The following is a 16791-nucleotide window of genomic DNA, read 5'->3' on the forward strand; positions in this document are numbered from 1 at the left end:
CTGGGTATACCAGCAACTTAGAGAGAGGGAATGGGGAGAAGGTTTTGAGTAGTAAGTAGCCAGTGTTATCAGAAATTACTGAGAGTCGGGTGAAGGAAGGAAAGCGTTGGCATGTGTCCCTCGGAAGTGGCAGTAGAGATCTTGAGGGAGCTCTGGCCCCAGCACTTTGAGGGAAGAGGCAAGAGTACTTCAGGGTGGTTGGTTAGGAATGTGGGTGATACTGACTTGATGGTGAGTGTAGGCTGCTCTTTCAGGAAACTTGGCTGTAACGGAATATGTTGTACATATGAAGTAATCATGTTTCAAAATCAATTAAATATGCATCAATTGAGATAAAATAAGCTATAGGTTTTTTTTTTCTCCTGGCATTGTCACAGAAGGTAGGTGTTACAAATAAATGGATTTTCCATATAACTGGAACTGCTCTTTTCAATAGCAAATAGGGGGAAAAATTTTTTTTAATTGAGGTATAATTGACGTACAGTATATTAGTTTCAGGTGTACAATATAATGATTTGTATATTTTGTGAAATGATCACCACAGAAAGTCTAGTTAATATCTGTCATACGTAGAATTTTGTTCTTGTAATGAGAATTTTTAAAAAATCATTTTTAATATAAACTTCCTGAAAGGTACTTATGCACTTTTGTCCTTTCTTGAAGAAATTATGAATGCCTGTAGAGCACAGATCTGTGTATGCTGAGGCGGGTAGGAGAGGGATAGATTGGGAATTTGGGATTAGCAGATGCAAACTATCATATATATGTATAACTAAATCACTTTACTGTACACCAGAAACTAACACAACATTGTGAATCAACTATACTTCAATAAAATAAATTTTAAAACAATTATGAATGCCTGTTATTTACTAAGCAGTAATACGCGTCTGTCTTATTTGTAGTCGTTAACTGTTTGCATTTTAGGGTTGCAGCCATAACACTTAGTCCCTGTCCTTAATCAGACACTCAGTTGTCGCTTACTGCCTGCTTCTACTGGGACAGTGGCCAAATACCAAGTCACCTGCTTCTAATCTTCAGAGAGTCCATTTCAGAGTTAATTCTTACATGTTAACCATGAAGCAACACAACTCTAAAGGCTGGAAGAGAGCTTGGAGGGAAGACAAATGTTTATTGAGAACTTGCTGTATGCTGCATGGTTATAGGAACTGTAACATTATTTATTTTATAAATTCTCATGGTGAGACCCAGAGAAATAAAGTGCACAGTATTTACAGCACTCCAGAAACATTTTATGCTCTTCAAGACTTAAAAATATATTTCATGAGTTTACTCCGAGTACTGCTGTAGCTTATAAAGATATTCTAAAATGGGCTTTATTTATGGAACATGTTAGATAAGCAAATTAATTTCCTGCTCTGAAAGATTTTTTTTTTTTAGTGTTTTGGTTTATGAAATTGGTATAACATAGAATCTATGTTTGTGATTAAATTAACTAAACTTGTAACTGAGTTTTTTCAATTCGAGAATCAGTATAAGAGTGATTAAAGAGCACACGCCACCTGGATGGGACGTCCATTGCTGCCTCACTCTAGGGAACTAATATGTACCTCAGTTTTCCCTCCTATAAAATTAGAATTGTAACAGTAGTACCTTTTCATAGATACTTTGGCTGTTAGAACTAAATGAGTTCAATAAAAATTAGTTGATACTATTTCAGTTAGTGCCTCATTTAAATTGTTTCACAGACTTTTTTTCTCTGATTTTTCAGGAATTATCTCCTACTTCAGATACAAACTTAGTCCGATCCCTAATGAATCTGATAGACTGTTTTATGAGTGACTTTGCTGATGAAGTCAAAGTAGGAGAGAGAAATGATCGAGAAACTTACTCTTTACTTGAGGTAGGTCCATTTCTCTTTGAGTCTTGCAATAGAAAGACATCCACTGCTTTCCCCAACGCTTCCTAATTAATTAACCTCATTTTTCCCGGAACTGGAGTCTGGACAATGGGTGGTAGCTGAACAGTGAGGAAAAAGTCAGGTTCCAAATGCCAGGTGCTGGTAGGAAAGCTCCTTGACCGGCAGTTCTGTTGGATCAAGAAGTTTGGGTGGAGCCCGATGATTCCCACAGATCTGCTACTGATTACCTTGGGTCAGTTGGCCTGTCTCAAAGATGATCAATCCTCAAAATGTCAATGACCATTGACAACAGGATTCACCTCCCCTTCAACCTCCAAATTATAATTCATTGCTTTTTCTCCTTACTTTTCCGCCTTTTTCATGAGATATAAATGTTTAAAATATATATATGTATTGAGTATAAGTATATATTTGAAATGAGGAAAGCAAGAAAATATATAATCTATAAACATTTTAAATATAGGAATAAAATTATCAACAGACCTTGAATCTTCTTTAATAAAAAAATTATGTATTGGCTAATGGTAGCACTTCTAATGTAGTCAGTTACTTTTTCCATATGTTTTATGAAATAAATTTTTAGTTTCATTTAAAACAGTTTCCAGAGAAAGACAGTCTGTAAGCTGTGAGTAGGTGAATAGTGTGAAGCCAGAGTTCACAACTTTTATGAGCATAGTCAAGACTGTTTTAACATTAAAACATGTATATGTTTTAATGGCATTAAAAAGGGGATTTGATTTTAAAACTATCAAACAGGCTTTCTCATTTGAGTGGTGTGTCTTGTTGTCTCCCCTGTTCCCTCTGCCTGAGTCTGGTAAGAAAGCTTGCAGGTTAGCAGTTCTAATTATACAGTCAATGCTCAGGTAATTATTACAACAGGTAAATAAAAGTATTTGAATTTGTTCTACTTTTTCAAAAACACTGCATCAGAATTTAAATTTAATAAATATATATAGTGGGTTGATTATTCTTTATTAAAATATGCTTTTGTACTTTAATAAAAAGTTGTCTCAATGTTCTTTTTAATATCAAAGTTCAGCCATATATTTAAATTATCACCTGATTTACCAGACTAATCATTCTAAGGTTTTACTATGCCTAGAATTTATACTTTGCATTGTATTATCTTCTCTGATAGTAAGACTTTATAAGACATGTAATTTGATAGAAAAAAACTAATTATTACAAAATCCTGAGATAACCTACTACCATATATCAGTTTATTCATTTCCTTTCAAAGATATTAATCTGGCTGATATGATTTAAGCTTCAAGAATAGATTAAAGTTATTCTTTAATGCACTCTTATCTTCTCATCTCTCCAATTCAGGGCATTTTTCTGTTTTCATTGATCTGGTCCATTGGTGCTTCTTGTAAAGATGATGATCGGTTGAAATTTAATAAGATTCTTCGAGAACTAATGGAAGGCCCGATTTCAGAAATAACTCGAAATAGGTTTAAATTACTGAGTGGTACTGAGCAAACATCTTCAAAAACACTAACTGTTCCATTTCCTGAAAAAGGAACAATTTATGATTATCAGTTTGTCACTGAGGTAAGAGTTCTGAAGCAAGAGTTGTAACTGCCAACCAGACAGAGTCTCCTTGGAGACACACAGCACATAAAGGCTCTGTGGCCACCTTGTCACCACTGTTTACCTTAGGAGACAGCATGGAGTAGAGGAAGGCATGCTGGTTGTGAAGTCAGGCACACCTGGGTCTGCCATATAGCCTTGGACTAGTTCTTTAATCTCCCTGAACCTTGTTTTTCTCATTGATAAAATGAGACAAATAATAATACTTGTTGGGCCAGTTGTACTCATTGCAAAAAATCACACATTAGGACATCCAGTCCAGCACCAGGCGAGTACTGCTCAACGACACACCTCTGGGAGGTTCATGGTGCATGTTAGCACATCACAGGCTAAGAGGTCCTGCAGGACAGCCGCTGGGTGCTTAGGAATTCAGCCCTTCCCAAACAGATTGGACAATACAACCTGGGTGGTGTTTGTTCACTTGTTTGCTTTTGTGTAACAGCTCCCATAAGTACTGTAAATGAGGACAAAGTTTTGGTATACATATTATTTAAATATATGCAGATTTAAGTGAGGTTGGGATCACACCATATCCTCACTGGGTAGTTGTATATCCTCCTTCCTCCTTTAATAAAGAAAACAACTCTCTGTCTCACTGATATTTCTTTAATAAACTTATTTTTCTAAAACCTCCCTATAATCTACCATTTGGATGGACCATGATCCATTGCGTTTCGTAGTCTTGGACATTGAAGTGTTTTTGTTGTTTTAGTTTTAATGCTTTTGTGAATATTCTTGTGCACAAGTCATTGCGTACATATCTGATTATTTCTTTAAGATAGGTTCCTAGAAAAGGAACTACTGTATCATTTTTTAAATTTTTATGGCTCTTGACCATGTATTGCCAACCTCACCTCAGAAGAGACTCTTCACCCTGCCAGCCACAAGATACCTTTATATCTTTGCTAATTTTACTTCAAATGACTAACCATATGCTGCATTTTCAGAGCACTTTGCAGTTTATTAAGCTTTTCCACAATCACTTCTATTTTGTTTCCCAGCATCTCAGTGAAATGGTAAAGGTAGGATTATTTTTTAAATTTTACCATTGAGGGAACTGAGTGAGGCTCAGAGATATTTTGTGATTTTTCCCAGGATCACACAATCTCTAAATGACTCTCTGTTCTAGGTTTTGTGATTCTTAATTTCTCCTTCCCCACAGGTGGCAAAATATCCATGTTAGAAAAGATTATCAAGAGTATAGAAAGAGCATTATTTCTTCATCAGTTTTAGAAAGTTCTAGGAATTTCTTTGCAATACTATTTTTAGACTGATGTAAATTCAGCCTCCTCAAATTCTCTGCTATGTGCACAGCACTGCCAGAAGATACAAAAATGAATAAAGCACAGTGCTGCCCTCTGTGAGTTCCTAACCTCTTCAGAAGAGTGTCATGTATACTGTAGGACAGAAGAGTCTTATATGTCAAGGTCCAGGGACACAGGGCATTTTTGTAACCGTAGGCCCATCAGTGAGGCTGGGTTTTGGGGAACATGAAGAAGGTGTGAAGGAAGAATGGGTCTAAATTCTAATATGCTTCGAAAGGCCAGGAGCTTAAATTGGATTTTGTAAGAAAGGAGAGGCCAGTGGTGTTTGTCTAAGGAGAGAGAGTTAACGTGATATTTTTGAAAATTTTTTTATAGACACTGCCTTAGCAAATTAAAATTTTAGTTCATAAGCTAATTGGATGAAAAGATACAGTGTAATGTTAATTCATAGTAATAATCTCATATTAAGAAATCTCGTCTGTTCTGGATATCTGTTGCACACCAACATGAATATAGTTAACACTACTGAGCTATACACTTAAAAATGGTTGAAGGTAAATGTTAGGTGTTTTTTACTACAATTAAAAAAAGACACTACTATAAATAAAATAGATAACTGTTAAGGACCTACTGTATAGCACAGGAAACTCTACTCAATACTCTGTAATGACCTATATGGGGAAAAAAATCTAAGAAAGAGTGGATATATGTACATATATAACTGACTCACTTTACTGTACAGCAGAAACTAACACAAAGTCAAAATCAACTCTACCCCAATAAAAATTTTTGTAAGAAAGAAAGAGAAATCTTGCTTGAAATAATAAGCTGATGTTGTAAGTACCATTATAAAAGTCAAACAGTATGCAGCTGATGTTCTATGTAGAAAATTTTTCTATGTGAACAGTTTCTGTGTGAACAGGTATTGAATAAAATTCTTTACTCTTTAACACATTGATTAGACCAGTTTACTCAATGCCATTAAAGAATCTAACAATTGGCCGAAATAACTGGTCTTTGGGTTGACATAATCAGTGGTTTCAGGACATCAAATGTATCACAACATTGCCATTTCATTTTTATTCATAAAAAGCCCAATTTCTCCTTAATTTAACATAAAATTTAACTTAAAAAAATTAGAGTGAAGAGTTTTAAAGGATAAAAACAAGTGCATAAATATCAAGGATTGTTGTCTTGATCTTTCATCTTTTTTGCAATGGCACAGGAGTGCCATCTAAAAGTATTTTACAACATGACATTCACTATTTGGTTATTTATTGTAAACAGGGAATAGGAAAATGGGAACCATGGGTAAAGAAGTTGGCAGAAGCTCCTCCAATTCCTAAGGATGTGATGTTTAATGAAATCATTGTACCAACTCTGGACACAGTTCGATGCTCTGCACTAATGAAATTGTTGACCACCCATCAAAAGCCTTCAATATTTGTAGGACCAACAGGAACTGGAAAGAGTGTTTACATTATTGTAAGTATTGTAGAAATCTACATGTTAAAATGTGCATGATAGTCCTAAGAAAATTATTTTTTAAACTACCTGAACTGGTAGGCAATGTTTTTTAAATACTTACGTATTTCAATGTTGCAGCCACAGAGAATTTTTGAGTAATTGCCTATTTATTTTTGAAAGTTGTTTAAAGATATTATGCTACTTTATATCACTAAATTATTGTCCATTTTAAAGTTATTTTAGTGAAAATAGCTTATACAGGATGAAGAATTTTATCTCCCTTAAAAAGGGTGTTTTGGTTGATATTTAATTTTTTAAAGTATCAAATATGTAAACAATTACTACATGGTAATAAGACTGATTTTCTTTAATGATTTCTGGAATCACACCTATTGTGTGGTAGGTAAGAAAATGCTAGCTGCTGCAACAGACATGCCCCAAATCTCAGTAGCCTTATAAATCTTTGTTCCCTTGTGTTTAGGGGATCACACTGATCAAAGATCAGTTCTTGCCTCTAGTTTCAGATTTCTGAAAGGAGAAAGCTGGCTGGAACTTTTTTTTTTTTTTTTTTTTTGATGATGAGAAACAATGCCGTATTTTATTTTATTTTTTTTTGCGGTGCGGGCCTCTCACTGTTGTGGCCTCTCCCGCCGCGGAGCACAGGCTCCGGACGCGCAGGCTCAGCGGCCATGGCTCATGGGCCCAGCCGCTCCGCGGCACGTGGGATCCCCCCGGACCGGGGCACGAACCCGTGTCCCCCGCATCGGCAGGCGGACTCCCAACCACTGCGCCACCAGCGAAGCCCCTGGCTGGAACTATTAATGAGTAGCACCTCCAGCCTTTGACATGGCAAGTAAGTGCAAGTTTCCCCCGGGTCAGTTGGACAGTGTGGAAGGTAACTGGACTTGAGCCTTCCTGGGAGTCCATTCCATATGACTGCCCACAGAAGTGAGGGAACTCCACTAGTCCCCTTAGGTCAGGGAACTGTGCAATGTGAATGTCCCTTGGGAGTAAGTAAGGAACCTGCACATCTGGTCTTCTCAGAGAGCAAACATTTGGAAGCTTGCCATGACAGCAGGCAAGATAGCATTAGCCAAGAGAGAACCACAGTGACACCAGTGAAGTGGGAATTTTGCCTCTCTTCGTCCAGCTCTGCCCGCTACCCGACCGTGGGCAGGAAGAAGATAGGGAAGGGAGGTGGAGGAAAGAGGAGGAGCTATCGGTGGCCCCTCCCCCATTGCAGTTTCCCAGTCAATTCACATTCTCCCAGTTGTGACAGTACCTGTTTCTAGTTCTTTATTGATTTTATATTTTAATCCAGTCCTTTAATCCTTTGGAATATATTTGGTTATATAGTAGAATAATTGTCCTGGTATTATTTATTGAATAATCTCTTTCCCAACAGATTGAAATGTCACCTTTATCATACTAAATGCTGTATGTATCCAGAAATATCCAGGAGTGGGGAGGGAAGATGTTTAGACTGAGATTTTAAATCAAGGTGTTGAGTTGGACTGGATTTTTTTTTAAAAATAACAAAGTGTACAGAAAGCTAATGGATTTATCTAAGATATTATCAAGAGTTAGGGAATGGCGACTTGACATGGTTCAAGGCAGTGGGTGGAGAAAAATAAAGCCTTTGTCATTGGTACCACCATCAAATTCAGCCCAGGTAATAAACTGCCCAGGCCAAAAAGAATTACTTTTCACAAAATTGGGGAACATAATTTGCATCTTATTTTGTAATCTGCTTTTTTCTACTTAAGGTATTGTAAATATTTTCCTATTCCATTATTATTCTACAAGATGATTTGTAGAAAACAACATCTTGGTTAAGAATCATTGTAATTTTACCTGCTTTCCAGTGAATTCCATTTTGAAAGTACAAATTATACTATGTAAGCTTCTTAACTTACTGTCAGATAACTTGATGAAAGTGGAAAGCTAATGAGCTATATTACAGAGAACGTTGATCTGGACAGAGACAAATGGCAGTCTAAATTCTTGTGTCATCTCTGAGAGCTTAACCAAGTTTCTTAACCCCTGAGTCCCTATGACTTCATGTTAGGCAGGAATGTGTACTCTGCATGGTGGTTTTAGAAATCAGAGAAGCCACGTGTCCAGAAGGCCTGCACAAATAGACACACTCCATTGACTTGGTAACTGTTATTGCTGTTGATTCCATCTCTTTTTACATTATGACACTCTAATATTAAATTCAAGTGTGTCAACAATGATGCTTAGTGGTTATTTTGAAATGTCAAAACATAATTGCAACTATGGCTTATTATTTCCTGTTATACAGAATTTTCTTTTAAATCAACTCAGTAAAGATATATACAAGCCTCTGCTGATTAACTTCTCAGCACAAACTACAGCAGCTCAAACTCAGAATATTATCATGTCAAAACTGGACAAAAGAAGAAAGGGAGTTTTTGGACCTCCTTTGGGCAAGAAAATGGTAATTACTCTCTGTTTCTATACGTATAGTACAGCAATGGTCCTATTCATGGGCATTGTTACATTCAGAACGAGGAAGCCAGATATACTGGTACTGGATGTCTTTTTGTGCAGTTTTTTTATCACAGATTTTGGTTAAGTTTTCTTAAAAGTGTGTTCAGATTTGTATGTGCATCAGGCAACTTGACATTAAAAACAAGCAGTTGCCCTTTGAATTCGAAGTAGAATATACATCTGGGAAATTACCTACCTTCCTAATTCTCTCATTAACATTTTTACTCATCGGAGTCTTTGCTTCTTGCTCTCTTGGCCTTTAAACAACCAAGCTATCAATTGACTTTTCCTCTACCAAGAATACACTTCCCGGGCTTCCCTGGTGGCGCAGTGGTTGAGAGTGCGCCTGCGGATGCAGGGGACACGGGCTCGGTGAGAGGCCCGCGTACCGCAAAAAAAAAAAAAAAAAAAAGAATACACTTCCCAACCTTACTGTCATCACTCAGAGGTTATAATCATTTTTAAATCACACCTTCCTCATTTATTTTAATGTACTGAAGTTGTACAAGGAAAAAAAAGAAGGAATACTGAGAAAAGTTGCATGAGAGGATTAATAGGTTCTAAACTCTTAACTATAAAGGTTAGTAATAAGACTGTCTCCCTGTTTCTTGGTAACATGGATGCTAAGGGATATTCCTGATGTGAAAAGAAACCATCATTTCTCACATATGTACCCCACAAGAAGATAATCTGATTCTTTGCCTGAACATTGTTTGCACCATAGGACACTATATTAAGACGTTAATATTTTCTAATCCCTCTTCTCCTTTCATTGTCAGGTTGTCTTTGTAGATGATGTCAATATGCCTGCTCGGGAGGTGTATGGGGCTCAACCTCCTATCGAGTTACTTAGACAATGGTTAGATCACTGGAATTGGTATGACCTAAAAGATTGTTCTATGATCAAACTAGTGGACATTCAAATCATGTGTGCTATGGGACCTCCAGGTACGTTTTCTGAGTTTGTGATTAAGATTGAAAATCACTCTGGCTATATATAAAGGGCAGGAGAAAGAAAGAAAGAGAAATCGGATAACTTGAGTTACAATGTTTTGTGTATATATTTTCTGTGTCTGTACATTGTGACCTAACAGAGTGACCACAATGATCAACACTGCAGAGTGGGTTGACTTGCTTGGAGTCATTCTCATCAAACCAAACAGCTCTTCCAAATCCTTTTTCTTCCACCTTTTGGGACTTTGCTTTCCATTTCCTGTTCCTGCATTCTGAGGTCCCAGATCCCCTGAGAACCCAGATCCCCCTGGGGAAGCTCATTTTCCTCTGTTTCATTCCTTAAAGTTTCAACTGTACGAAACATCCCTGCTTCAATAGTCACCTTTCCCCTACCCCAATCAATTCCCATTTTAGTGAGTCTCTGGATTTAGACAGACTGTGGAGGGGGAATTTGAGTAGGAGATGGCCAAAATAATTAACTCTTAGAGATCCTTTATACTTTTCAGGGGAAATTTGTAAACTCAAAAGAGATCTCTATGTAGGGGAAATTTTTTATTTTAGAATATCTGAAACAGCTTGATTCAACTGACTGGACATTTTTAACTGTTCTTTTCCTGAACTCAAGCTGGTATCCTATATTTTTAAAAATTCCCCTTCTTGATGTACCATGTCTTCAAGGAATCTCTCTGGTATTTGCCTCTGAACCACCTGACCTTTATCTGACCTATAATGCAGACAGTTTGCTCTGAGTCAGTAATTGCTCTCAGTACACTCCCTGGGCCACTTTGAATGCTTCCCCCTCCCCCCACTCTTTTTTTTTTTAATTCTATTGCTCCTGGGTCCCAGACTTTAGCTCCACTTTGCCTCTCCCCCACTACCCAGCAGTCATTTGTACTAAGTGTCCATTTTCCTGGCCTCCTCAAGGACTGGACAGAGGAGCAGGCTAAATCCATGAGGTGTCTTTTCCTCTTGGACCCCATTTTCTAAAAAGACCACCATTTCTGAGCATTCTCTGGGAGGAAGGGTTGAAGATAGACCTGGGTATATGATCTCTGACCTTTCCTTCTGCAGCTCTTTTACCATCTCCTTAAGCTTGCCCAGGTAAATCAGTGTTTATTATAAGCTTCTAAATACATAGAGATACATAACTGTTTTGATCTATAGGCAACTAGTTACATGCTTTCACACATTATCCATGTTTTCAGAATCAGCACAGTATAATAGTGGTAGAAGCAAAAGACAGATTTACCGGGTTTAAAACAAACATAAGACATGAACTCACATATTTTTAAGCAATATAAAGGTATCATGCACATTTAACACCACTTCTTTACCAAAGATTTCATGATAGAATCCCTTTAAGGAGAAAATGCATTTTGTCTATACATGTAAAGATGATAATATCAATCAATTTTGTAAAGTGATGTTACATTCTAAGTCTGTTACTAAAACTTCATATTTGAAAATGTAATCAGTATTTTGTGAAAATAAGATAACCCCCCAGTTTTTACAATTACAGGCAGCCAGTGAAGTGGCCATGTGAACCACATAGACTAGTCCTAGGGAAATTTATTTCAAGATGTGGGGGAAGAATGAGGCTGTATGCCAATGTCATGCTGAATTTCAGCCATGTGGAAAGGACCCTAAAGTATGGTCAGTGAGAATCACCAGGGTTATGTTAATACTGCATACAATATTAACATTGTATAATATTGTATCTTAATATTGTATTGTAATGAGAATGTTTGACGGTTTACTGCTTTGGGCTATGTATGAGTCATGGAGAAGGTGGCCATTGGTTCTTTCTGTCTGGTCAAATTTCCTTTGGTAAATACACTTGACCAAGATTATATCTAATTAGTTGAACTTATTCAGATCATTGAACTAGAAAACAACACCTTGAGGTTGAGGAGAAAACTGTTTTGAGGTCAAGGTTATCCAAATAATCAATTATTCTTCTCTGTGTGCTGTGAATTTGTCCATCTTGCGTGTTGTTTTATGCTGTAAAGTGTAGAGAAAATGCTCTGGTATATATGAATAACACTGTTAAGGTTTATCCTTTTTAATATTTAGGTGGTGGTCGAAATCCAATAACTCCTCGATACATGCGACATTTCAATATTATAACAATCAATGAGTTTAGTGATAAATCCATGTTTACAATCTTCTCTAGAATCTTAACCTGGCATTTAAGAACCTGGTAGGTAATTGAAAGTGTGTTTGTTTTTTCATTGGGGGGGTGTAAAATCTTTGGGGAACATGTCAGTACAAGTAGTGCTTCTCAAACTTTTCCATGAAAGCACCTTTAGACACGGAAGAAGATAACAGGTAACATTGCTTCCCTCCTTTGCTCCCATCTCCAGGTATGGGAACATAACACAAAGGGACTGCAGTATCTTTCTCTTTTTCCTTTATTTTTCTGAAGTCTTGGATTTTAACCTAAAAATCCATACACATTTTGCCTCACGCTGTATAATATATCCATGTTGGAATGATCAATGTTTTGAATTTTTGCCACATAGTTCAATTAATGCTGGAAAGATTGCCAGGTTTATCCTGTGACTTTGACACCCAGTAGTAAAACTCTTGAGTTCCCCAGAGGTGTCCATGTCCAGGTTTGAGTATAACCTTGGAGCCTGTACCCTGGGGAAATATTGCTCCCTAGCTCTGGACACTCAGCACTTCTCCACAAGATACTTGGAGGTCGGGGAGCCAAGTGCACCTGAGCAGTGCAAATCTTGCTCCCTGATGTGGACACCGTCCTCAGGAAATTGTCATTCCTTGCCCTATCCAGTGATGATGGAGGACCCCTTGTCAAGCCAGAAGTGAAATAGAGCCAATTTTTTCAAATGGATATTATTTCCCCATGTTCTTTCTACCCTAATTATTCCTTTTGCCCTTAAAAAAAAATCCTGGCTCATTGTTCATTTTACTTTCTTTTTACTCTCCTTTTCTTGTTCACTTTTCTTTATTTTTTTCTGTGTTTTTATTTTGTCCCTTCCCTTTCTCTGAAAATACCCATTTCACCAGTGTTCTTCCAGGGATTCTATCTCTATGCAATTAAGAATGCCAGGGGGTGAAAGAGGTTAGGAAGCATCGTTTAGTGGACTCTGGGTTTAAGTTACTTAATATGGGTTCCTTGGCTGGCTTTTCTGTCAGTAGTCTTAAGTTCATTAAATTCGTCCTGCTTACTCATGGAGTTCCTTTGAACATAAAATAAAATAATGAATGGAAAGTAGCTTTAAAAGAAGTAAAAATTCTATTATCATATCAAGAAATGGTAATTTTGTAAACAAAATCAATTGATTTAATCGTAAGAAAAAAGTCATGCTAGTCATACTAAGTATCATTTATGTATCATAATTCTGTATTTGCTAACATTTTTCTTTCTTTTTACTTAAAAAATTTTTTTAAGTTATAAATTTCCAGACAGTTTTCTAGATTTGACCACACAAATTGTAAATGGTACAATGACTCTGTATAAAGAAGCAATGAAGAATCTCTTGCCTACTCCAGCCAAATCTCACTACCTGTTCAACCTCCGAGATTTCTCCCGTGTCATTCAGGGTGTGTGTTTGTCAAGACCAGAAACAGCAGAAACCAAAGATGTGATTAAACGTCTTTGGGTTCATGAGGTAAATCTCCATGTTACTGATATATGATGATGCAGGAAACAAAGATTTTACCATGCCAACAACTGCGTAAAAAGAAGCATTCAGCAATTTAAATAGATGGATTCCACTATTTGGCATTCTGAAGGCCAATGGCCAAGATAATGTCTAAAAATACTTTTCGCTAATATGTTTTATGACATTTAAGATGCCTTATCTCTCATTTTGAGGAATTTCTGTTGATTTATAGGCTATTTCAAAGTAGGTATCATTCTTGGTCTCCTTGAATTGACTTAATCCTTGTTAGTTTGACTTCAAATAATTTTGAGATGGAACACTTTTGTTTTCATTAGAAATGAATGTATTTATGTTCATTACTTACTTGTAGTGATATTAGATGCCAAAAGAACTACAGAGTAAACTAGATTTGAGAACATAGAAACTATATAAAAATATATTTCTCTTTGGGAAGAGATACATGGGTGAACATTTTCTTGTAAAAACTTGTAGAGGAAGGGCAGGAGAGAGAGAAAAAGGAATACAAAAAATAATGCATCAAAAATAATAGTTCAGGGACTTCCCTGGTGGCACAGTGGTTAAGAATCCGCCTGCCAATTCAGGGGACATGGGTTCGAGCCCTGGTTCAGGATGATCCCACATGCTGTGGATCAACTAATCCTGTGAGCCACAACTACTGAGCCTGCTCTGTAGAGCCCACAAGCCACAACTGCTGAGCCTGCGTGCTGCAGCTACTGAAGCCCGCATGCCTAGAGCCTATGCTCCGCAACAAGAGAAATCACCGCAATAAGACCGTGCACCGCAACCAAGAGTAGCCCCCACTCGCCCCAGCTAGAGAAAGCCCGCGCATAGCTACGAAGACCCAACGCAGCCAAAAAAAAAGAAAGAATATTTTTAAAATAGGCAAAGAATATGGGAAAGTGGGAGGAAAATTTTCTCTTTTTAATATGTAACTAATATGGTTATTTTAATTTTAATTAATGTAGTTAGGAAATCTAGAAAATGGAAATGTACTGCTATGTTAAAACCATGTGTTACAGAGACATAAATTTCAGAAAGGCTTTACCAAATTCGATCTTTGTAGGCTTTTTAGATCTACAGTTTGAATTTTTATATCCTCACACATTCAAATATATGCCCAAGTGAAGGTCCATTCCACTCAGAAATTTTGGCCACAGCAGGGTCCCTAAAAGTGACTCTTTGGAAAAGTATGATCTGCAGATTCCACTGTAGGTCACTTAATTGCCTGAGTGGGGTCCATATTCTGGGACATGAACACAGGCTGTCAGCCTGGTAGGCCACGTGGGTGACAGAAATGTGCTGAAAGGTATAGAGGGAGAGTGGCGAGAGGGGAGGATGTCATTGACTTCACTGAAGGAGCACATTACCTAAGACAGCATTTGGTCACGGGCCAAATCTTCCTGTAGGAAGCATCTCGCATCCTCCAGCTCGGGAACTTTGCCCTTGATATTCCTTCTACCTAGGACACTCCTCCCATTATCCACACGGCTTGCCCATTTACCTCCTTAAGATCTCAGCTCAAATATAACCTTACTATAGAGGCTCGTCTTAGACCATCTCTACGCGCTATAGCTCTTTATCCCTTGTCTCGCTTTATTCTTCATAACACTGAGTGTCACTTGACCCCGTCTATATTTTTGCTTACTTATTGTCTCTACTAGAACAGAAGCTTTATGAGAGCAGCAGCTTTATTTAGTCACTGCTTTCCGCAATGCCTGATACATGACAAGCACTCCAGAAATATTGTCAAATGAGTGCATAAAGGGAAGAAAGAAGGCATCTTACTATCCATAACATGCTTCGTCACGTGGGATTATAATGCTTTGCTTTCTTCCAATCATGAGAGCAGTTCCTATTTGCTGTTGTATATCTGTGGTATGTACAGTTAAACTTTTTAGCCTTTTTCAGATCCTGTCCTGCCTCAGATGTCAGATTACTGAGTTTTGACAATGGCTGTTGAGCTCTTTGGGCATTATAATAAGGTTCATAATATAATAACTCTTCATTTTTAGTGACTACTTCATATTCATATAGTGTCATGAGCTTAAGTCCTTGGCTCAAAACCTTGAAATGGCACCTGACTTTGTGGGGAGGAATTTGGAATAAAAGTCCAGCAGTCCATAAGACCTTGTATGTGTACCTTTCCCCAGTTTTTTCAGGTTACCTCCTGCTCTCACCTTCGTTCACCCACAACACAGGCCTCCTGGCTTTTTTCTGCCTGGAATGCTCTCCCCCCAGGTGTTGACCCTCTGGGCTGACTCCCTACTGCCTTTGATCAAATCTCTCCTTCTCTGTGAGGCACAACGACCACCCTAATTAGTGCTGCAGCCTCACATCCCACTAGCAGTTCCAGTCTTGTTTGACTTGCTCTATTCTTCTTCTTTCCGTAGCAGTTCCATAGCATGTATCACCTTCTAACATGCTGCACAGTTCATTTGTTATGTTGGTTGTCCATCTCCCGCAGGTGGCATGCCCGCTCCTGAGGGCAGAGGATTTTTTTCCCTCACGGATTTGTCCACAGTGCTGAGCACAGTGCTAGGCACATTGTTCTCACCGTCTCAAACAATAGAAAGTGATTGAGCTTAACACTCTTAACTTGCGCTTTATTTCTGTTTACTCAAAAAGATTTCAGTACTTTAGGTGACTGTTTCCTCTCCACACACTTTTGCCAAACTAGACAACCCAATATAATTTCACTAAATGATTTTTGAGATATAAAACTGGCTTACTATTTTGCATTCCCTTTGGTTTCTGCATTGATCTCAATCGTTAATGTGCCTAACATCTGGTTTGCTTGTTAAATATAGATACTCAGCACAAGCAACCCAAGAAAAAATAGATAAATTGGGTTTCATCAAAGTTAAAAATATTCGTGTTTCAAAAGACACTATCTAGAAAGAGAAAAGACAACCCATAGAATGGAAGAAAATATTTGCAAATCATGTATCCGATGAGCATCTAATATCCAGAATACATAAAGAACTATTACAAAGCAATAGTGAAAGATGAATAACCTAATTTAGAAGTGGAGAGAGAAATAGACATTTCTCCAAAGACGATATACAAATGGCCAATAGGTACATGAAACAATGTTTAACATCACTAATAATTAGGGAAATACAAATCAAGGTCACAGTGAAGTACCCCCTAACACCCAATAGGATGGCTGTAATTAAAAAAAAAAAACAACTGGATAATAACATTGCTTGTGGGAATGTTATATGGTGCAGCTGCTTTGGAAAACAGTTTGGTAGTTCCTCGAAATGTTAAACATAGAGTTACCATATGACCCAGAAATTCCACTCCTAGCTATATACCCAAGAGAAGTGAAAACACAGGTATACACAAAAACTTGTACATGAGTGTTAGCAGAAGTATTCATAACAGCCAAAAGTGGAAACAACTCATACACATTAGTTGATGAATAGACAAACAAAATGTGGTGTGTGTGTGTGTGCTTATATAC

At 37.5% G+C, this 16791-nt stretch overlaps 1 protein-coding gene across 1 annotated transcript in view; it reads left to right on the forward strand.

Moving 5' to 3' along the window:
* The window catches only part of DNAH7 (dynein axonemal heavy chain 7), a 246619-nt gene that overhangs the window by 127519 nt on the left and 102309 nt on the right, over positions 1-16791 (forward strand). Inside the window, exons 33-39 of the mRNA XM_060016382.1 lie at positions 1733-1864; positions 3212-3436; positions 6028-6225; positions 8513-8668; positions 9501-9669; positions 11749-11875; positions 13091-13310. Coding sequence (XP_059872365.1) covers positions 1733-1864; positions 3212-3436; positions 6028-6225; positions 8513-8668; positions 9501-9669; positions 11749-11875; positions 13091-13310 — 1227 coding nt within the window. The remainder of the gene's footprint in view (positions 1-1732; positions 1865-3211; positions 3437-6027; positions 6226-8512; positions 8669-9500; positions 9670-11748; positions 11876-13090; positions 13311-16791) is intronic.

The sequence above is a fragment of the Delphinus delphis genome, chromosome 7 (assembly GCF_949987515.2).
Source record: "Delphinus delphis chromosome 7, mDelDel1.2, whole genome shotgun sequence".
Classification (NCBI taxonomy): domain Eukaryota; kingdom Metazoa; phylum Chordata; class Mammalia; order Artiodactyla; family Delphinidae; genus Delphinus; species Delphinus delphis.